At 61.4% G+C, this 22138-nt stretch overlaps 2 protein-coding genes across 4 annotated transcripts; one reads left to right on the top strand and one right to left on the bottom strand.

The window, feature by feature from the left end:
• Positions 1–3272: 3272 nt before the first annotated feature.
• On the top strand, positions 3273–17365 carry LOC106631539 (thyroid adenoma-associated protein homolog). The gene is made up of 31 exons (XM_055704475.1): positions 3273–3418; positions 3914–4091; positions 4310–4396; positions 4679–4706; positions 5049–5197; positions 5390–5512; positions 5751–5871; positions 6142–6293; positions 6802–6886; positions 7165–7301; positions 7744–7941; positions 8338–9034; positions 9132–9284; positions 9377–9486; positions 9623–9783; positions 10031–10197; positions 10465–10650; positions 11195–11340; positions 11912–12055; positions 12369–12473; positions 12678–12878; positions 13169–13319; positions 13455–13689; positions 13817–14056; positions 14191–14416; positions 14538–14744; positions 14950–15188; positions 15357–15539; positions 16026–16292; positions 16375–16580; positions 16697–17365. The coding sequence occupies exons 1-31, from the start codon at positions 3294–3296 to the stop codon at positions 16966–16968; spliced, it is 5679 nt and encodes a 1892-aa protein (XP_055560450.1). The 5' UTR covers positions 3273–3293; the 3' UTR covers positions 16969–17365.
• Positions 17366–18610: 1245 nt separating this feature from the next.
• LOC102049787 (somatomedin-B and thrombospondin type-1 domain-containing protein-like) lies at positions 18611–22047 on the bottom strand. Of its 3 annotated transcripts, XM_055704523.1 has the most exons (6): positions 21547–22047; positions 20570–20752; positions 20382–20472; positions 19666–19824; positions 19088–19206; positions 18611–18994 (listed from the first exon to the last, which is right to left on the bottom strand). In XM_055704523.1, the coding sequence occupies exons 1-5, from the start codon at positions 21752–21754 to the stop codon at positions 19101–19103; spliced, it is 747 nt and encodes a 248-aa protein (XP_055560498.1). In that variant the 5' UTR covers positions 21755–22047; the 3' UTR covers positions 18611–18994; positions 19088–19100. The 3 variants fall into 3 exon arrangements, with proteins under 3 accessions (XP_055560498.1, XP_055560492.1, XP_055560485.1); XM_055704517.1 differs by having other exon boundaries at positions 20570–22047; XM_055704510.1 differs by having other exon boundaries at positions 19666–19796; positions 20570–22047.
• Positions 22048–22138: the final 91 nt, after the last annotated feature.

The raw sequence follows: 22138 nt of genomic DNA, 5'->3' as shown, positions 1-22138 counted from the left end.
CAGCAGTTTGGTTTAAGCCAGAGTAGCAAGGCTTTGGCAGTTCACACAGGGAATGCTCTCCCACTTGGTGTTTTTTTTCAGGGGAGAGATGATACCAGGCCCGAAGAGGGTCCCCCGTGGAGAGTCGGCCAAGCCACGACAATCACACCAATATGGCTACATGCCGTGCTCACTTTATTAAACAAACAGGTTATATTTATAACTTAAACCGACTGCTCACCCGACTTTACACACAGGTGATTGGATAAAAGTCTCTGGGCCACGTGGGGGTCCGTGTCGCTGATCGGTGGGCATGCTGCAGGTGCCTTACCAGAGTGTGCCGATGAGAGTGTGTTGATTTCATGGTCCACAGGACTTGCTCTGCACCTGCCTTCTGGTTTGTGCATAGCTTGTTTTCCTTCTCCCACTGCTTGTTCCCAGGACAATTTAAAACTGCTCTGCAGCTTCAACTAACAGGCCTGGGTTGTCCAACCCAGACAATGGTAACATATGTCCTCGGTCCTTTAAAAATCCCTCTACACAGGCCCACACCAAGGAGATGCACAGGTGAGTGCTGTGAAACCACTACGCATCAAAGGTCCTCGTGGCATCTCATGACTTCACACTGAACAGCCCAGCAGCCTCTCCAGCACCACACAAAAATGAGAGCCAGTCTCCAGGAGAGCCACCACTCTGTCCCCATCCCTTTCTCCTGGGCCCTGCTTTCTGCCTGTGCTGCCTCTACCCTGCTGGTCTCCAGTGCTGGGAAGAGATGCCCCAGAGCCGCTCTACCTGCGACCCCCAAACCTCTGTAAAATCTCACTTAAAAGCAAACCACTATTTTTTCTTCCATCCCTTTATTTGCCTCACCTTCAGCTATGCTGATGGCATAGCATAAATTATAAGCATGCTTTATGAATCTTTACATATTTGCTGTAGGTTTGAGAAGTTCACTGCTGTCCTGCCAAGCTGTCAGCACTTCAGAGATGCCCAAACACCAGGCATCATCGCAAACTGCTCCCAGCTTTTATCCTTGTACCCAAATGCTAACACAGAAGGTGGACGCAGAGCCAGGTTCTGCTCCCTGTGCTGTGCCAGTCCAGAGGGACAGCAGGGAAGGTAAGCTGGGACATGCTGCGGGCAGGTGGAGGATCCAACCCGTTCTGCTCTTGGCTGTAATAATCATACACCTGAAGCGGATTAATTCTCCTTCCCCATCCTTAACAAAAGACGCCTTTCCCTGGCTTCCCTTGCCCGCCCCTGCCTTCTCACCGCACATGCACTTAGCCTATTAGGATCTCCGCTGATTGCTTTCTTTCATTCCTCCCATACCTTTCACTTCAGAAAATGGACTGGTAATACTTCTTTTATCAAAGAATTATAGGATTTAGGACCCAGATCTTACAAAGAGACTTTTGATAGCTGCTGGTAATCAAATCCCAATCGGCAGACACTTCTCTGTACCCTGTTACTGGAGAGGAATAAAGGAAAGGGATTATTGATGTTCTGTTTACTGAGCCTCCAGGAGATAGGATCGCTGGGCTATTTCATATTAGAAAAGGAAACGAAAATAAAACAAGAAAGAAAAAAAATGCAGACAAGGGAGGACAATATAGATATAGATAAAAAGAAAAGAAACAGGCTCTTATCATTTTCTTATTGGTTAAGGAGATTCCAAAGCCATTATAGAAGATTAGCAAAAAGGTTAATCTGCTTTAGCCGTTCACTTGTCAAAAGTGAATTTATAGTGTTTGAAAATCCTTCCTGTGGTGAAACCAGAAAAAAATCCCCCTCTCCGTCCCCTGCCCTTCCCTTCTGCAGGCAGCACAAGGGGATGGGAACAGGATCTTTGGGGACCCTAAATCATGGGAGCACCCCCCCCTGCCCTGCCCCTGTCTGGGTGCTGGCACACATGGGAGTTCTGGTTTGGCACTGTTTTCCCCCACTCCTGTAGGGGTGGCCATGGTGCTCAGGGGTAGAGGAGCAGGTCTGAGGGACATGACCATCCTCCTGCACTGCCTTGCCTTACCTGAGGTGAATCCTGGGCTGTTTCACTGGTTTATATTGGCAGCAGTCAGGGCATTTGGGCTTCCAGGATGATTTCTAAAGTGGGACAGAGATGGATGCTGCTGGCAAATGTTGCCAAAAACTACTGACTGGGGCCTTTCTGTCCCCAAGCACATCACTCACCCAGGGAACCACATCTCAGCATCCTCCCAGTCACCCAGCACAGACGCTGGCCCACGCCAGCCACACTCTCCTGGGCTGCCTGTGCTGCCAGCTCATGCAAGCGGCCGATGCCCATTGCTCGCCCCAGTGCCACTGTGAGAAACAACCCAGGGAAAAAACAGTCCTCCAGGGTGAACTCCAGCAAGGAGCACTTTCTCGATAGCTGCTGGGTGAAGTTCAGTGGGATGAGTTAGTCAGGAGTCATAAATATGTTTAATAAAGATACAGAAATCATAGAATGATAGAACAGTTTGGGTTGGAAGGGATCTTTAAATGTCATCTTAAAATCATGCCTGTTAAAATTGTTCAACCCTGTGCCAACTGACAAAAAGGACTTGGAGAAATAATTTGGATTTGATGATAGTTAACACCAAGTGTTAGAATAAATCTGTTTCTTTCTCCAAGGGCCATTCCATCCTGTAGGAAGAAGCAGAGTCCCTTTGCTGGGGGTTAGTGTTAATAGTGATGCTGGCTAGTAGGGAATGTTAGCTGACGGCGATGCTGGCTGATGGGGAGGCTGGCTAGTAGGGATACTGGCTAGTAGGGAATGTTGGCTGATGGTGATGCTGGCTAGTAGGGATACTGGCTAGTAGGGATGCTGGCTAGTAGGGATGCTGGCTAGTAGGGATGCTGGCTAGTAGGGATGCTGGCTAGTAGGGATGGTGCCCATGGCATAGCAGGAGAACTGTGGAGGACCAAACCTCCTCTGACACAATGAAGCACGATGGAGTGAGACAACTATTTCTCTCCGAAGCATTTCATTTGGTGTCTCAGAGACCTCACAGCCACCATCCACGCTGTCCAGCTTCTGGGCTTGGCAGCAGCACCAGCTCCCCGGTGTTCAGCCCTCCTGGGTCTCGCACTCCCCACCCGCTGTGGCACCAGCTTTCAAATGCTGCTGCTTTTTGATCCCCGACTCGCAGCCCGCGGGGGCTGCAGCGCGGCGCCGGGGGCTGCGGGGAAGGCGAGCGGGGGCCGGGCGGGGGGGCTCGCCTCCGCCCGCGGCCCCCAGCACCCCCGGCGCCTGCCCGCCCGGAGGCAGCGCTAGGGGGCGCCGCTGAGCCGGCACGGCGCGGCCCAGCTCTATGGTGCTGGCGGCCCCGGCCATGGGAGCCGAGCGGGAGGCGCGGGCCTGCGCCGCCTTCTACGGGGCGCTGGGCATCGCGCAGCCGGCGCTCTCCTGCCTGCGCTGCCTGCGGCAATTCGCGGGGTAAGTGCACGGGCCCCGGGCGAGGAGCTCACGGCATCCCCTGGGCGCGGGTCCCCCGGGAATCCCCCGGCGCGGAGCCCCCGAGCACCCCGCGGGCGCGGGGAGGGAGGGAGGGAGGGGGCTCCGCTCGGCACGCGCCAAGGGGACCACTCGTCCCCGTTCGCATCCAGCCCGCGCTGCAGCGGCAGGGCAGCAGGTTTTAGGGGGTTTCGGGTCCTCCTGCCCGCCCTGCTGCGCCCCACCAAGGGCTTGCGTTGGCCGGAACGGGCTGGGCTGTGGAGTCGGAGCTTTGAGGAGTTCCTTCTCCCCCCTCCCCCGCACTGTGCAATGCTGGGCGCAGTTGTGGGAGAGGAGTGTTGCAAGCTGGAGCACTCCAACCCTAACCCCCATCAAGCTGGGGCACACCCACCCCGGTCCCCACCGAGCCAGGGTCTCCCCCCCACCGCAATCCCTACCAAGCCGGTGTATCCCCACCATATCCCTGTCCTGTTCCAGGAGTACTACCAAGAGATGCAAAGACAAGCACCTGGAGGAGGCTCTCCTGCTGTCGCGGGTGCTGAGCAAGGGTCTGCAGGCGCTGGGTGAGGCAGAGACTCAGCCCCTGCTCCGCTGTGTCTTGGCTTTCCAGATGGAGGCAACCAGCAGCTCCAGCTCCTTCCAGAAACTGGAACAGGTCTGTGGTGCAGCTGGCTGGGCTGTGGTTTCAGAGCAGCTACGGGCCCTGAGCGCTGGTGTCAGCCGCCTCTGCCCGCTGCTGGCGTGGCTTTGGTGCAGCTGCATCCGTACCGGCAAAGGGGCCTGGGCGACACCACAGAACTCCCCCAAAAGTGCCCTGCACTGGTGTCCTCGGGCGTCCCGGCAGGCCAACTGACTCGGGGTGTCTCTCGGCAGATTGTGACCTGGCTGGCGGTGGGGAAGGAAGCCCTGCTGGCGCAGGAGGTGGGCGCGCTGCTGGCTGGCCTGGTGCCACAGAGCGAGGTGAGAGGACCCCAGCTGTGCAGTGGCACTGGCGTTTGCAGGGGCTTGCTGGAGCCCTTGTGTGACAGGGACCTCCTGGTTTGGGCTGCCCGGGGTCCTTTGCTTTTCTTCCCACCATTCCAGGGCTTTGCCCTGCTTGCAGCCAGCGACACATGGCTGCCCATCACGCCAGCCTTTTGCTCATCCCCGGGACTGCTTCTGGCGCAGGCAGGACCCTCCTGCCCAAGGTACCGAGCCCCAGTATTTTGTCACACAGGACAAACTGTCCTTCTGCCCCTGCAGGTGCTGTCTCCTGGGGACCTTCAGTCAGGTCAGTCCCTGCTCCTTCCCCTCCGGGGGCTTCTCCCAGCTCACACCACCAATGTACAGGAGAAGCCCTGCCCACCCAGACCGGGTCCTCTGTGCTCGTGGGAGGGGAAACAAGGGATCAGCCGGATCCGTGGGATCTCTGCACAGGTCCCAGTAGCACCCGATGGCTCTGCCCACCCACCTGGAACAGTTGGAAACCGGACAAACCAAAGCACCCCCTGCATCCCAGCCCCGTTCTCACCCCACTTACCAGCAGTGCAGCCCTTGGCTTAACCAGGAGCAGGGCTGGCTGCGGGCACAGTGCTGGGTGGGCCGGGGGCTGATGCTGTCCCCTCGCCCACAGTGTGCATGTTCATGGAGGAGAGCAGCCTGGGCCGGCAGCACTGGCGGCAGAACCTGGCCCCACTGCTGCAGTGCCTGGCCACCACCTTGCGCTGGGTGCTGCAGAGCCAGCCTACGCCTGGCGGCACGTGGGGCTACCTGGTCATCAAGGTAAGAGCCAAATCTGGGAGGTGGGGAAGGATCAGCCCCTGCAAGGGCTGGCGGGGCACTGGCAGCGATGTCCAGGAGGGATGTAACACACAGAGCCGCTTCAAATGGCCGTCCCTGAGGAATCACTGCTTTTTCAGAGGTGAGGGATACTGACAGCCATCCCTGTGGCCCCTGTCCCTCCTGCTCCTCCAGGCTTGCCTCCAGCTCTTCCAGGTGCTGCCAAAGGATGTAGCCCCCCTGGTGTGGAGCAGAGGGGGGAAGAGTGAGACCCTGCAGAGCCTCTTGGGACTGCTGCTGGGGGTGGCATGGGGGAAGGTGCGTATGGCCCCGGGGAGGGATGGTGCTGCCTGTCTTGGGGAGCAGAGCAATGCTGTCCTTCTCGGGTGCTTTCCCCATTCCCCTCCCTGAGGGAAGCCTGCAGAGACAGCCCCGGTGTCTGGGCTGTGCGAGGGACCCTGTGTAGTCACCTGCATGGGCGTGGATGGGGTGGTGAAATGGGGTTTGGTTTTAGATGGGATTTTGAGCTGTGCCTTTGCCTTCCCTGCGAGTCCAGGCTCTGAACAAGGACACGAGGCTGCTGGCGGGCACGGCCCTGAGCATGCTGGTGAACACAGCCCCTCAGCCCCAGGATGGGGCCAGCGCCGTGCTGACCCTCTTCCAGCTCCCCAGTCAAGGTGCGTGCTTCATCCAGAGCCGGGAACGGCCTCTGGCAAAGGGGACGTCAGCAACAGGTATGTTTGTGTGTGAGGGGACAGAGGCCAGTGCCACTCACCAGCAGTCCAAGCCGGACTCTGCTGCTGTGTCCCGTTCTCAGGGTCTGGGACCCCCAGCTGCCACCAGCCACCTCCCACAGTCACTCTTGAGATGAGCCAGGGCAGGCTGCTCTCAGAGCAGTGTTTGGGTTTGCCGTCTTTCTGCCATCCAATGCGGCCGTTTCCCATCAGGCACGGGGGAACTGAAGTTTGGGGAGCTGGCGGTGGAGGTCCCCCCTGACCTGGAGCCAGATGGGCTGGAGAAGCTGGTGCTCACCAGAGGTTTGCTGACATGCTGCAAGGTGGACATCCTCAGCTGCCAGCTGGAGAGCTTCACCCACAAGGTAGGAGAGCTCAAACCCAACGGCTGCGGCTTGAGAGAGCCCTGGAAGAGGGCTGGCAGCCACCGGCAGGGGCTGTGGATCCCTCGGGGATGGAGCCAGGCTGCACCAGCCACTCCATGCATCCTGCTGAGCACAGCGAGTTAGCCGGGGGCCTGCTTTTTCCAAAGACACTTGCACAGGGATTTTCCTCTCCTGGGGGCCTGAGAAGCCAGGCAGTGCCAAAAGTAGCCCCTGCACAAGAGAAGCAGCAGCAGCAGTGTTTGCCCTGTGCTCCCACAGCATGAACCCAGGGCTGCGCCAGGCAGAGCGCAGCCTCCAGCTCTGCCACCTCCATCATCTCCCAAGTCCTCAGGAGCTGAGAACTTCCAGACAGGGAGCAAAAGCTAGCAATAAGCTGCTGTAAGAGCAGGAGAACCAGGCAGTGCTCTCCTTACCTGTCCTGTGGCAGGGTTTTCTCACCCTGGAAAGCCCTTGCCTGCTTGCTTCCTGAGCCACTGTGCTCCCACAGGCCTGCCTGCTCCTGGACGTGATCTTTCCTGCTGTGTGTGCCCTGACCAAGGAGCAGAAGGATTGCCACTACTACTGCTTCCAAGGTAGGAGACGACCCTGCCATGGCAGGGAGGTTTGAAACAGAGCCCCTATGGTGCTTCATCTTCTCCCAGGGAAGACGCTTTTTGGGATCCTGGTAGCTGGTTTGGACACTGCTCTTAATTTTTGCTGCAGCCCAATGGATATGAAGCCCCTTGGGCTCTTGCGTACCTAACAGGGAAACCGCTCCCCTTGCATGTGGGGTCCTTAAGCCCCTTAAGACCCAGCTTTGCCACAGGTCAGTCTGAGGGCAAGGGCTGCATGGAGCTCTCTGCTTTCACAGCCTGTGCCCTGTGGCTGCAGCACCTGCGGGAGAGCCTGCCTGCCATCTGGCGCCTGACAGGGACGCGCGTCCTGGCCCAGGACGCCGAGCTCCTCCGGCAGCTTACCCAGCTGGTGTGGGACAACGCTGAGACCCCGGTAAGGCCAGGGTACCGAAGGGCCATGCCATGTCAGCCAGGAACAGCCCTTCCTTCTTTCATCTCAGCTGCTGTTCCCCTGCCCGTAACACACTCCTGCCTGTTTCAGCTCCATCAGCCGAATACAACCCCCTTGCCTGCAGCTGCCCAGCAGGGCAGGGGGACCTGCACTGCTGAGGCCAGGGCACTTGTCATACATGGGCACCTGTCACTGTGTCCCAGTGCTTCACCTTCCCCAGGCAGCACCCACCGGTGCAGTCCCAGCCTGTCTACATCTGCTGGCTCACTTGCCTGCCATCTCCACGTCCTCAGCTCTAGCCCTGCAGTCACGGGGCAGTGCTGAAAGCCCACAGCCGTGGGAAAGCAAAGGGTCTTTCTGATGCAGCAAGACAGGGGAGAGAGCCCACCCTAACCACTCCAGCTTGCTGTCCTTCTTCCCCCAGGTGGAAGGGGTGTCCGAGTTCATCCACAGCTCCTTCCGACTGCTGCTGGAGATCTACCACCTTGAGTGCCAGCACTTCCAGGACCAGGAGAGACCCCTCTACCGGCAGATGCTGCAGAGGGTGGTCTTGATGCCGTGGCAAATCAAAGCCAGATATGTGCCCCTGTGTGCCATCGTCCCCTACGTGGGCAGCCAGCAGGTAGGGAAGGCAGGGGGATGGGGAGGCTTGGTCACAGCTGGCACTGCTGCTGGGGTGGCACAGCCTCTGTCTGTTGCCTGTCACCTTCTCCTGCCCAGCTTAGCCATGGGAGCAGGCAGCCTTCGCAGCCAGGGGAGCCATCTTAGCATCACCCAAGGGATAGTATCCCTGGTGGGGTAGTGAGCTGCAGCAACAACGATGCATCCCTGGGGACTGCCGGCAGGGAGGGAAGCTTTGCTTGTTGATGCCCACCAAAAGCTGGCCAAAAGCACCTTGGGGTACCAGAGATGCTCAGTGTCACGGGTGACCGCAGTGTGGCCTGCACCTAGACCTGTCCCCCACCATATGGAACCTCCAACCTGACAGGGAGATGAGGGTCGTTTGCCTTTCTCCCAGGTGCTGGACACCTACCCGGACCTGCCGCAGCACCTCCTGAACTGTCTCTCCACCAACCACCTGTGTCCTGCAGCTGCCGAGGTCTACAAGGTCCTGGTGCGGCAGCAGTGCGCCGAGTGGCAGGAGGGGCAGCAGGGCATGGAGGCGGCTCTGGCAGAGCGGTGGGCGCTGTGCTGGCTGCCCCTGCTCTCCCAGGCCCTTCGCTCCCCCCTGCCCATTCTGCAGAGCAACGCTGCTAACCACCTCCTCACATGGACACTGCAGCAGCTCCCGGCCACCCAGGCACCACTGGCCAGTCAGTTTGGTGGCTGGGATGTGGCGTCGCTCCGAGCTTGGGTCTTGCTGCTGAAGGCACAGAAGAGCATGGCGGGGTCCCTGCTGCTGCAGGGCGAGGCGCTGGAGCGGCTCTCCTGCTGCCTGGGCGCCCGCGAGGAGGGTGTGCGGCTGGCGGCGCTGGGTCTCCTCTGTTGCAGCCCCAGCACCAACCGGCCCCTCTCGGGCACCGAGGTGCGGCTGCTGCGGGAGTTCCTGCCGCTCAACCTCAACTGCGACTCCTCCTCGTTCCGGCAGCTGCTGCAGGCAGCGGTGAGGAAGGCGCTGGTCCGGCTGCGGGACAGCTCGCTGGCCCAGCTGCGAGGGAAGGTGCCCCAAGGCAGCCAGCCAGGCGAGGAAGAGGGGCAGCTGGCCCAGGCAGTGGGTGAGGCAGCCACCCCAGCACCTCCATCACAGCTCCAGGGGATGGGCACGTGGGTGCCCAGCCTGGCACCACTCGCTGCCACGCTCTCTGCCCGCAGGCTTTGTGGAGTGGCTGCTGCAGCTCAGCATTGCCTCGCTCAGCCCAGGCTCCAACTACCAGAGGAAGAAGACAGCTCTGCTCCTGCTGGCTGCTGTCTTGGAGACCTGCACGGACACCTGGAGCCCTGACAGGAAGAAAGGCCAGCCCCCACGTGAGTACAGCCAGCCAGCCTGGAACATCACCCCTCGGCTGTGGGGGTGCTCGCCACCGACCCCATCCCACTGCCCTGTGTCCCCACTGCAGGGACCATGGCCACCCTGCTGAGCTACGCCCGGCAGAGCGGCTGCTGGGACTTCTTCTCCCAGCCCAACTTGCTGGTGCTGCTGAGCTGCTTGCAAGACAGCACTAATGAGGTGAGTTTCATAAAGGCGAGATAAGGTCATGAAGACGCCTGCCTTGGCCTCCAGCAGGCTCAAGCCCACCCTGCTTGCCCTGCTCTGGATGCTTTTCCCCCTCCCATGTCCCAGCTCCCCCCAACTCTCTTGGCAGATCAGAGACTTGGCCTCAGAGCTGCTCGTCCGCTACTTCCCCGCCACGTTCCCCGAGCCCATCGCCCTGGCTCTCTTCCAGCTGGCCCAGCACATGCTGGGCAGCCCCCGAGTGCAGGAGGCTGAAGCTGGAGCTGTGCTGATGAAGATCATCCTGCAGAAGTACAAGCTCTTGGCTTCCCCGCCGCTGCGGTGCCACGGCAGCCCCCGAGAGTGTGTCGGCAGCACCGGTGTCTCGCCGGAGTCTGCGTTTATAGCTCGGGGCAGCAATGGCTTGGGTTTGAAATAGCCTAGCAGTGGGGAGCAGGGTAGGGTTGGGGTGCAGGAGCCTGCACCAGGGCAGGGAGGAGCTGCTTAGGAAAAGACGGACAGAAAACTTCCTCATGACAGCATCTGCCTCTTCCCCCAGGTCAGACAGCAGCACCATGAAGGTTTGTCACCTGGAGGCCAAAGCAGCCCCAGTGCTGCCCAACCGAGGCCTGTGCTTCGCTCAGCATCTTCTCCACATGCTGCAAGCCCAGTATGCGGTGGCGTGCCAGGACCTGCTGCAGGCAGCAGCCACTGCACCGATGCACGGTACGGCCCCAGCCTGGCAGGGCGGCAAGTGGCTCCTGCAGCAGGTCTCCTCCCTGGGAATTTGGAGCAGGCAGGAATCGTACAGGCAGGACTGAGGCCACGTCCTTGCTTCAGTTTCCCTGTCCTGCTGCTCCACTTGCCCAGCGTGCCCCTCGCCGAGGGGCCCTGCTTACTCCCCTGCTCACGAGCCATTTCAGCTGCAAGCTGAGGCAGGAGAGCTGGGGCTGCAGCAGCTACCGCTGTGACCAGAGATGGCTGTTTGTGCAGGAGCCATCGCAGCCCTGCGGCGGTGCCTGCTGCAGGTGCCGGAGGTGGCTGCCTCCATGCAGGCAGCAGAATTAGCGCAGAGCTGGCAGGAGCTCCTCACCCGCCTTGTGACCACAGCAAGAGACATCACCTCCTTCCTCCTGGGTGCTCTGCAGAGCCAGCAAGGCCCCGGTGCTGATGAGCAAGGTGAGCATGTCGCCAGCCCCAGGAACCACTGCCACCTCCACCACAGTCATCCTTGACCCAGCAGCCCTCCAGCCCTGGGAATGCACTTGCTTTGGCCTTGCTGCTTCTAGCAGGGGACAGCAGTGGGGCTGGGAGTGAGGTCCAAAGCAGGACACACAGGCAAGGATGCGCCAGGCAAACCGCGGGAGCAGAGCGCTAGTGCCTGCTTGGGTCCCTTTCTCAACTGCGCATGGGAATGGCAACAGAATGAGAGGCAAAAGCCTTCCAGAAGCAGCAAGGCACTTGCCAGATCAAAGCAGCTTGGGAGCGCAGGGGCTGGCAGAGCCCTTACAGCAATGGCTCGGAAAGAGCAGCGGGGTAAAGTACACTCAGTGTCCTGAGTGGGACACACTGTAGGACAGAAGCCACTGCCATCCGTGTGCACTCCGAACAGGGGACCGTGGGTCCCCCGACCCACCAGCAGCATCCCCCTCCCTCTGCCCCACACTCCCCGCAGGCACTGCCCCACACCGCTCCACTCAAACCAGGCTTCTCCCTTTTGCAGCTGCTGCCCCATCGTTTGCTGACATGGGAAATGCCATCGGCTCCCTCATCATGCAGGGGAAAGGCCGGGGGCAGGAGGAAGAGGACTCAGTCCTGCTGTCAGAGGAGCACAGCCTGATCCTGACCTGCTGCTGGGTATCAGTGAAGGTAGGCACCCCTCCCCTTGGCAGCGGGGACCGGACCAGCCCGGCATGGCACCCACCACCCAGCCCAGCAACTGGGCTCTTTAGCCCCCCTTGGGGCATTCACCCTCCCTGGGGACCAAGGGGGAATCTCTGCCCTTACCTCGGAACTGCCACACTCATCCTCACCCGCTGCCAGCAAGGGTGCAGCCACCACCCTCCCCAAAAGCAGCCACCTCCCTGCTGGCCGTGATGTAGCCCCCTGGTTCCCAGGCGCTGACAGACCCCAGCTGCAGCACTGACTGCAGCCCTGCAGCCGCCCCTCCTGGCATCTCCACAGCCTCACCAGTGGCTGCCTGGAAAAAGGTCACCTCCACCGCACAGGCCTTGCAGCTGCCTGGGAAATGGCCGTGCCGCGGAGCCCGCGCGTGTTGGTGGGCATGCTGGCGGTCAACTGCCCAATGGCACTGGCAACCGAGGGTGCCCATGCTGGGGGTGACAGCGCCTGCTGTGCTTCCCTGTGGCAGTGATGGTGGAGCAGGGCAGGAATGGGGCAGCCCCACTGCCAGTCCCGGTGACCTTCCACTTCTTCCCAGGAGATAGGGCTGCTCCTGGGGGGCCTGGCCAAGCTGCTGCTGGCCCCGGCGCTAAGTGCCGGATCGGGGCCCCTCCTGTCGCTCCCCACCCTGCAGACAGCCACCAGAGTGTTCCAGGAAATCCTGCTGCGGTGCCGGCACTGGGTAAGAGCGTGTCCCACCTGCGGTGGTGTGGGCCCTTGCCCACCCCTCCGGCTGTCTCCCTGCCCTGGGCCAATAGCCAGGGGCTCTCACTGGCACGCAGGAGGGTGAACACAGAGGGGCAGGGTCTGCTCTGGGGCAGGACATGGGGCTGGAAGCCCCCGTCTGGGATCCCAGTGCCAAACCCCGCCACAACCCCACCACCATCATGCCTTCTTGTTTTCTCCTTGTCCTTTGCAAAGAGGTTTCTGGGGGCCATGGGGGGCTAGTGGATGCAGCCTCCGGGGTGCGGGGGCCTGACACCGCTCTGCCCTAGGGAGCAGTGGAGGGCTGCAGCATGGGCTTCACCAAGTTCTGTGCCGCTCTGCTGAACCACGCAGACGCAGAGCTGCAGGCCATCCCACAGACTGTGCTGGAGCAGGTACTGTGCCTGTTCTGCCCGACGCTCCCCCTGTGCCCTGGGGAACCACAGGGCCACGTTCCCCCAACCCTGGGGCGAGCACCCACCTGGCAGTCAAGACACTGCAGTGCAGGGCTGGTGCAGCCTGTGCCCTCCCCTGCAGAGCAGCTGCAGGCTCCAGCCAGCAGGTTTCCAGCCATATCTTGGGTGGGTTTTGTTCCTCAGGGCCTAGAAGCGCTGAGCGGACCCCGGAGCAGCTCAATCACGCGCCGTGCCGCCGGCTTCCCCATGCTCTTCCTCTGCATTGTCAGTGGGGAGGCCCCGGCACTGACACGGCCCCTGCTGACCCGCTGCATCCAGACGCTGCTGGCCTTGGCCACCATGGCGCTGCCGCAGGACTGGGACCAGACCCTTGACCTCCCGCAGGTGAGTACAGCGGGCACTGAGCTCCTGGCTGCTGCAGCCCATCTGGGGACAGGGTGATCTGTGTGAGGTCCCCTAAAGAGAGCCGCACCGGGTACTCCAGCATGAGGCTGCGCTAGCGCAGAGACCTCGGAGTGAGCAAAAATCTGCAGCCCTGGCCACGCTGCCCATGCCGGCAGCCCGAGAGCTGACGGCCCCTTGGCTCCCGCGTCTCTTCCCACCATCTTCCCTTTGCATGGAAGCCCAAGCCCCATCCCTGTGTGGTGCCGCTGAGCCCTGTGCACTCTTGCCAGGTGTGTGCCCTCCACGTGCTGCAGACGCTGGTGCGCGGCGCAGGGCTGGGCGGTGCGCTGCTGCGGCACGCCACACCGATGGTGGCCCTGGCACTGCGGGGCCTGGGCTCACCGTGCTGGGCTATGAGGAACGCAGCCATCCAGCTCTTCAGTGAGTACTGAGCAGGAGAGATCCCTGCCGAACTGGTGCAGCCCTCCAGGGTTGGGACCCTGGCTGGGGTGAAGGGTGGGGTGTCCGGCAGGGGCTGGGTGGGACCTGATGCTGCTTTTGGCTCTGTCCCTGCAGGTGCCCTCACGTCCCGGCTGCTGGGCCAGCAGCGGAGCTGTGGGGAGGGCTGCCCGGCGGAGGGGGTGAGCCTGCAGGCCTTCCTCGGGCAGCATCCCCAGCTGGGCGCTGTGCTGCTGGGCGAGCTGGAGGCGGCCACGGGGCCCACCCTGGGGGGGCCCTGCCTGCGCCCCGCTCTCCACGCCATCCTCACCCTCCTGGCTCAGCTGCAGCCCAGTGCCGACGACCCTGGCAGGTAGTGGGGCAGTGGGGATGCTCTGCCTCAGCCATGGGCTCCTGCAGTGGGAGGTGGTCCCATGGTGCCTTGGGGGGTTTCACTCCCACCGAGAGCATCACTGCATGGTCCCTTTTTTGCTCTGCAGCCCCTCTGCTCACTTTCTGGAGCCGCTGCTGGGGCTGGCAGGGAGCCCCATCTATGCCGTGCGAGCAATGGCTGCCAAGGCACTGGTGCCCGTCGTCCCACAGCCCCAGCGCTGTGGGCTCCTCCTGCAGCTGGCCCAGCAGCTCCCTGACTCACCCGGACAGGTCCGCTCGCACAACACCGTCCATGGGTGCCTGCTGCAGATGCAGGCACTGCTGGCCCCCACCCCAGGCACCAGCGGGTGAGTGGTCCCGTGCTGTCTCCCTGCCCGTGGCCCCTGTGGTTGCCCTACACCGAGACACAGCTTTTTGGCCACAACACAGCGCCCGCTGCGGTGCCAGGGACCCTGTGCTAAGGCAGCGTGTCTCCCCACAGGCTGTCGGCCGAGGCGCTGCGCCCCGTGGCTCTGCAGCTGGAGGCGCGGGGCTGGCTGCTCACCCCTGCCCAGCGCTGCCCCCTCATCCGCGCCACCTTCCTCCAGGTCCTCGCCCTCCTGCCCGCATCGTTCAGCCACAGCTTCACCCAAAGCATCTACAATGCCATCAGCACTGAGCTGGGCAGCCTCCCACCGCGGGGGAAGCCAGGATGCGCCGAGCTGCAGGTGCTGCTGCCTGCCTGGAAAGTCACGGCCATAGCCGCCCTGGCAGCGAGCCTGGGGGTGGGGGGTGGGGACCCCTTACTGGAGGCCAAGTGTTGGAAAGGGGATCCTCATTTTCCTCCAGGTGGGCTTGGCCGTCCTCCACCAAACCATGGCCCGCTTTGTGTGCAGCGAGGCAGCCCGGCTGGTGGATGGCGAGCGGATTGGCGCTGCCTGCTCGCTTCTCCGGCAGCCGAATCCCGATGTCCAGCTTGCTGTCCTGAGCTGGGTGATCTCCAGGGCAGGAGGAACGTGCGAGGAGCTGGAGAAGGCTCTTGGGCTGACATTGCTGGTATGACAAGGCTCAAAAGTCACCAAGGAAAGCAGAGGGTCCCCGATGCACTCCACGGATGAGATCCTGGGTGCTCACTGGGAAACGCTGTGCTCCCTGGGCTGAGGGTGCATGGGTGCAGGGCACTTGCCCGGTTGTTGCTGAGGTTGCCACCCCACGGTGCCGGGGCCACTAACCATGAACATTCTTTCCCATTGTCAACTAGGAGAGCTTGTGGTTGGTGCTGCGAGAGAGAAGGGACAAAGAGTTCCTGAGATTGTACCTTGAGGCTTTGCTGCATCTTTGCAGAGACCCCTCCTCGTGGTCGCAGGAAGCTTCCTGTAAGCTCCAGGGCTCCTCGGCAGCATGTCTGAAGATGCTGCTGCACGTGGTGGAGGCTGAGTGTCCTGGTCCCGACCTCCTCTTCCAGGCACTGTGCTCTGCCAGCCTGCTGCTCGCCCACTGGTAGGTCCCTGCTGCTGCCAGGGGGGCTCTGCCTGGCTCTTCCAGATCTTTCCTTAGTCCTTGCTGGAAACAGAGCCCTGACTTCTTGCCTATACAGCACAGCTTTGCGCCTGGGTCCTGCGACCTCGGGTGTGCCTGAATTCCCTCTTCTTCCCTGGCCTCTGGCAGGTTCGGGGACGAGGCCAGCCCGCTGGTTGAGCGATGGTGCACAGCGCTGGAGGAGTGCAGCCGGTCCGCTTCATCCGAGGTGCTGCGGCTGGCGGCTGCCCGCTCCTTGCAGATGGCAGGTGCCGACGTGGTGCGGCGATCCCTGCATGCTGCCTGTCCCTCGCTTGTCCCCGTGGCTCTGCGGTAGGTTACTGAGCCCATCCCCTGGGGTGGCCATGCTTGCAGGAGCAGTGCTGCCCGTGGTCGTGGTGCATTCCTAGCAGCACTGCTCCTTGGAGCCCAGGCCCCAGTGTGCTGCAAGTTAATTGACTCTGTGAAAAGTTTCCCCAGCAAAAAATTCAAGGGTGTTAAAGAAAACCCCACTCATTCAAAAATCACTAGCACCCAAGAGCTTGCAACTTACAAAAAAATTGTGGGTGACAGTTTAATAGAAGCAGCCAGTCCCTTATGAGCAGCAAACTGCATCGTTGGGTCCCTCAATCCCCGTCGCAGTCCACACCATCCTAAGCTGCAAGCTCTTGGGTGGTGGCTGTGCCTTTCACAGTCCAGGAGAAAAGTCCCTTGGGGAAGCATTGCCTTGGAAGTTCATCCTTCCCTCCCCTTCAGGCAGGCTGAAGATGCTCTGGGAGGTGCAGTGGCCTTCCCTTCCCTTCTCTTCCCTTTCGCCAGGCTGATAAACGTGGGCATTCACCTTCTGCAAGATGAGGAGCAGGAGGTCCGGCACGAGGCCTCGGGTTTTGCCAGCCTCCTGCGGCAGGACCCCAGGGGGCTGCTCCAGCACGGCTGCATCTTTGTGCAGGACAACATGGGGCTCCAGAGCCTCCTGCAGCTCCTCCTGAGAGAGTTTGGGGAGTACCCTGAAACCTTCAACTCGCTACTGCGGCACCTCCCCGTTCTCGATCTCAGGGGCATTGTGGAGGAGCTGGAGGCAAACAAGTGAGCTGCCAGACCTGCGGGCTTCAAGGGGGACCGTGGCACCGGCCCTTGGCTTCACTTGTGCCTTGGCTTTACTCCCCAGAGCCACCAGCCTGTACAAGGAGGATGAACCCAACGTTTTTGCAGAGCCGGCTGTCTTGGCCCAGCAGCTGCTCCCCATCCTGCGGCAGCTCTTGGACAAGGCACACGCCAGCAGCCCGCTCCGTGCCTCGGCTCTGCGCTGGCTGGCGGCTGCGGGCCCCAGCGTCCTACAGGACCTGCAGTACTGCAGGCACCACTGGAGCCAAGGTACAGCGCTGCACGAAGCCCCTGGGGCAGACAAGTTGATGTCCTTGTCCCCCAGGCCAGCTGTGCCTGGGGGGACCCCAACCCGCTCATGCCTCCTTCGCCCGCTCTCTCCGCAGGGGCTGCTGCCCGTGGGGGGATGAAGGCGCTGGGCTGTTCCAGGCTGCACGCAGCCGTGGCTGTGCTGCTGGTGAGGGCACAGCTGGTGGCACAGGCGCTGCAGGTGCTGGGGGAAAGTGCCACCACCGTGCCAGGGCTGGGTTGCAGCACCCAGGAGCTGGAGCAGGAGCTTGTGCTGGTGCAGGGGCTGCTGGTGCAGTGTGGGCTGGCCCCTGTGCTGAGCCAGGGCAATGCACCGGGGGAACAGGGACCACCATCTGGAGCTGCCTGACAGCTCCGGGCATGGAGCGGTGTCACACCAAGCCCAGTAGCCATGAGGCTTCTGGCTCACACTGCCACATCCCACCATTTGCTGGATGCTCTCTGGCTGCCAGCCAGGACTGCAGGTTCGGTGGTGTAACTCAGGGGAACCCCACTTGCTGTGCGGGACACACTCACTTCGTTCCCAATGTTTTCTAACTCCCCATCCCCATCCCAAGGCCACCAGTATGGCATCACTGGGGGCACTCCTGCCTGTGGTGTGGCATCCCTGCCCTTGGGCCTGCGTGGGAGGAGGAGACACATGCCCTGGACCCCTCGTACCCCCTTGTGCTGCTCGAATCCAACCACCTGGTTTTTAAGCCATGGCCAGCCTGGGCTTTATCCCGAATAAAGAGGCCAAGAACATCCTCAATGTCAAAGCCTTCTAATTTCCCTGCTCAGGAGGGGTGGTGGGGAGGGGGGGCTCTGGTGGGAGCCAAACGCATCATGGGGGAGCAGACAGGCTGCAGCCCCCAACTGCAGCCCAGGGGCTCAACCCCCAAACCACAAGGCACACAGACCCCCGGGAACATCCAGCCCTGCAGGTGCTGCCCTGGCTCACAGCTGCAGACAGCCGATGGGCAGGTGAAGACCCAGTGCCCCGCATCCCCCCAGCCCCAGCGCTGCCCCACCTCAGCATGGAACAGGTTGCGGCCACATCTGCTTCCCGTGGCTGTCTGCCCAGCACCCACACTGGCCCCGGCCCAGCGGGAGGGGAGCGGCGGCAGCCAGGGACCTGACCGGGTGCACGGCCCTGCTACCACCACCAGATGCAGCACATTGAGGTGGCTCAGGGGAAAGGCCGAATCCTGCAGGTTAAGCTTTTGGGAGGCTGCGGGATGGCTGGCAGGGAGTGATCCTGGGGTCTGCTTTCAGCATCGCCATCCCAGCCCGGCAGCCTGACTTCCCGTGGAGAGCAGCTGGGCTGGGAGGGCTGTGCAGCAATGGCAGGGGCATGAGAAAGGGCGGGAGTAGGCAGTTCCCTGTGGCTCTGCATCCCCTCTCCATCTCTAGTGGGTTTCTCTGCTCCGCTCAGGCCATCCATCAGTGCCACAGTGGTCTCAGCCCAGCTGGTGAGGCCATGTCAGCGTGGCTGGGGAGTGGCGGCAGAAGCAGAGCCAGCTGCAGATGGAGATCCTGGAGCTACAGGAGACCTTGCAGCTGCAGAAGGACAAGATCCTGCTGGAGAAGGAGAAGGTCCTCCTGGAAATCATCAAACTGCAGGGAGCTGGGCACCTGGCAGTCTGCAGGAGCTGGGGCAGCCCAGGACCACAGTCCCCACTGTGGGGATGGGGACAGCCCACTCCTCCTGGGATGGGCATTGGCTGCTGACCTGCAGCCGGGCTGCCATGGGATGTAGCAGGGATGGCTGTGCCATGAGCTGCCCTCTCCTTCCCACCTCCAGATGCGGGGCTGTGCCCACTTTGAGCTCCCCCCTGCCTGCCTGCGCGCCCTCGGCCAGCCCGGCGAGAGCCAGCCCTGGCATGGCACGGCATCCCCTCACAGCAGCCTCATCCTGCTGAGGTGGGGGTTTGGATGGGCCCCTCAGTGGGGGATGCCGAGCCGCATGGCTAGACCCAGACCCCCACCAGCACCATTGCCCCCGTGCAGACTGCGGGTGCCTCTGTTTAATTTCCCTCTGCAACCCCCAGCACGAAGCTGAGCCGCCCTTCCTGGCTCACCGACACTGCACTGCAGCTGGGCCAGCCCAAACACACAGAGATGCCATCTCCATCCTCATGTTGCTCGCCAATGGCCGCTCATTGCATGGCAGGATGTCACGACTGACCATGACATCATCGTGTTGTCCTCCCATGTACCTGCCGCATCATCTTCTTACCCAGGCTGAACCTCAGCCTGACATTCTTCCACCATTAATCACCACACTTTCACAATTCCCTTATTTTTAATTTTTATGAGCAGGGCTTTCTTCCCATTCTTCAACAAAATACTTAATGGAAAATGCGTGCAGTCAGCTCCAAGGGCGAGCAGCGAGCCTGCAGGAGGGTGAAATTATAAAAGACACCACGTTTTTATATCATCACCTGCCTCCCCAGCAAGGAGCAGTGGCACGGGGAGGCTCAGCTTACCTTCCTGGGGGGGCTACACAAAGATGAGAGCCGGCGGGGGGCAGGCACAGCCCTGCCGCAGCCCCTCCTGCACCCACGAGCCCTGGCACCCCAGCACTGAGGCGGCCACCCAAAACGTCCTGGAAGGAAAAGCCAGTGAGAGCTGGGGTGTGCCATGAGCAATTCAATACACTTTTTTTAAAAAATTGCATATATTTCTATATATAATATATACAATAATACATGTTGGCAGTCGGACTAGATGGTCATTGTAGGTCCCTTCCAGCTGAAATATTCTCTTCTATTTAAATATATCTATTTTTATATTATGTATTATTGTTTTATAGTACCTATTATTGATGTATCCTATCATATTAAGTTATATTATATTATCCTACAATATTATGGCATATTATAGTATTATCATATTGTGGCATACCATAATATAATGTTAGTTTTATCTATAAATACATTATAATTAAGAATAGAAAAGGAAGATGACTCAGGGGCATGGAGAGATGCTCCCCATGGGGAGGGCACACATGCCCCTTCAGGGTGCATTGCGCCCCCAAAGCCCCCCTCCCCCTGTTACCACCCACCTGGCTCCTTGCAGCCCATGCCCGATGCAGTGGGGCCGGCGGTGGGACGTGCCCCCCCGGCACTTGACACACACCTGCTTGTCCCGGCGCAGGCGGCGGCTCCAGGCCCGCCCGTGGCACAGCGGGCCCACCTGTGTCAGGCGAAAATAGCCACAGTAGCTGGGGAAGGGGGGAAAGGAAGGGAAAAAGGGAGGAAATGGGGGGAAGAAAGGGGAAAAAGGTGATTGGAGGGTAGGGAAGAGGTCGTGGTGTTTTCTTGATGGATGGGGGGGTGCAAAGGGGCCATGGTTTTGGGGGGGGGGAGATGGAGGGTAATGGCTGTGGGCGTTGCAAAAGGGCCGCAGCTCTAAGAGGGGGCGCAAAGGGATGATAGCTTTGTATGGGAATGCAAAGGGGCCGTGGTCTGGGGGGTGGGGAGGGTAGTGGCTCCAGGGGGGGCAAGGCCACCACAGCTCTAAGAGGGGAGTGCCAAGGGGCCATGGTTTTGTAGGGGGTTGGAAAGACGCCATGGGGTTGGGGCAGGGGAGAACGGTGTTGGCTCTGGGAGGGTACAAAGGGGTCATGAGTCCAGGAGGGTGTGCAAGGGGGCCATGGTTTGCAGGGGGGAGACAGGTAATGGCCAGGGGGATGGCCAAGAGCCCTTGGGTCTGGGGGTTGCAAAGGGGTCGCAGCTTTGGGGAGGGGTGTGTGCAGAGGGGCCCCAGCCCTACACCTACCCCGATGGCTCCTCCAGCAGCAGCCGCCCAGCTCTTCGCCAGGGATCCCTGAAGTCCCGACTGAAGGAGTCAGGTAGTATCTTGGCCACCTCTGGCAGAAGACCAGCCGGGAAGGCAGGGGGGACACACAGGGATGATTAAAAGCACCCTGGCAGAGGGAGGTGGGCATCCCGTGGGACCCACGTTACCTTTGGCCGTCCCACAGGTCGGGTGCTCCCCCAGGCAGCCACGGCGCTGCTTGAGGTCTGGACAGGGCTCCCCTCCGTGCTGGGGTGGGACGGTGACCTGGCGGCTGCGGGCCTTGCTGCCAACCCCGCACGGGGAGCTGCACCTGCTCCAGGGCCCCCAGGGCCCCACCGTGCAGCCCACCGCTGCCGGCCGAGCGGGTGGGATGGAGGGAAAGGAGAGCATCAGTGGCATGGAAGATGGAAGGAGGGGAGCAGGGGAGATGTGGCACAGCTGAAGGGAGAGGGGAGGAAGGAGAAGGGCCAGGGTGACCTGGAAGCCCCTTTCCCCTGACCCCCGGCCGGGGGCTGCCCCACCAGCGCGGTGGCATTGTGTGCCGCTTCCGCAGGCCTTGATCCCCGCACCGCTGCCGCGGCTCTGCATCGCGCTGAGCTGGGACCCCACTAATCTCCCTGGAGATTAAGGAGGGCTGACCGCTGCAATTGTCCAGGGGGCCGCAGGCAGCACCCGCCCGGGCTTGGGTCACCAGGGCAGGCTGGCTCTGCACCCCCCCCAAGCCCATGCTCCCTGTTTGTCACCCCCAGTGCAGCCCCTGGCTCCCACGTCCCCGCGCAAGGTCCTGCCCGCAGCCACGGCAGAGGTGATGCCCAGGCTCCTCTTCCTTGGATCCCACGCTGATGGCGCTGAGGCTTGCAACGACAGCGCTACCTACCCGTCAGCTGCAGCCCACAGGCTGCCCTGCAGGCTCTCTTATTGCACTGGGAGCAGCCAGACGTTCAGTGTGGAAAAAAGTGGAAAATCAGGATATTGCTCCAAATCCAGCCCAGCCGGCATGCCAGATGCATCCTGTTACTGCTCCAAGTACGGGGCTAACCGCTACCAGCAAGCTCCTGCCACCAGCTGCAGCAGCCCAGGCTGGTGTCCCCTGCCCTGGGGCTGCCCCGGCACGGGGTACCGGCCATCCCCTCCCGGCACTCACCGGCATGGCGGCAGGTGGCATGGTAGTCCTCGCAGCAGTCGCCTGTCCTCACGCAGTACGAGTCGCAGTAGCAGTGAGCCCGGCGGGCTCCCGGTGCCCAGCAGGCATTGTTCCTGCCCGGGCAGCACCGGTGCCGGCAGCTGCCCGTGGCACCCACCAGGTAGCTGGTGGCCAGCAGCCAGCCCCCACTGAGCAGCAAGCCCCACATGGCACCGGGACCCTGTGAGCCCCCAGGGGACAGCTTTCCCCTGGAGGGATGGCTTTCGAATGCTGGGTGAGGCGCAAGGGCTGTGGGAGCCCTGGCCGCACCGCCCCTGGGCTGGACAGGGGGACAAAGCCCATTCCCTTCTGCTCCACCGCCCCTTGCCAGTCCAGCTCTTCACTCCACGGCCAGAGCCAGGACTTAATAAAATTAACCAGGACGGTTAATGAAAAGCTGTGCATGGGACAACGCAGCCCTGGAGCTGCCCGGGAGCATCCATGAACAGGCACTGCTGGGCTGAAGCCGACGCTCCCCTGGGAGCACCAGTGTGACACGATGGGGAACCCCATCCCCACGCTGCAGGAGCCACTCGCTGCTCGCTCAGCACAG

Source organism: Falco cherrug, chromosome 1 (genome assembly GCF_023634085.1).
Source record: "Falco cherrug isolate bFalChe1 chromosome 1, bFalChe1.pri, whole genome shotgun sequence".
In the NCBI taxonomy this organism is placed as follows: domain Eukaryota; kingdom Metazoa; phylum Chordata; class Aves; order Falconiformes; family Falconidae; genus Falco; species Falco cherrug.
Note: the sequence above shows the minus strand (reverse complement) of the source record. Positions and strands in the feature narration are given on the sequence as shown.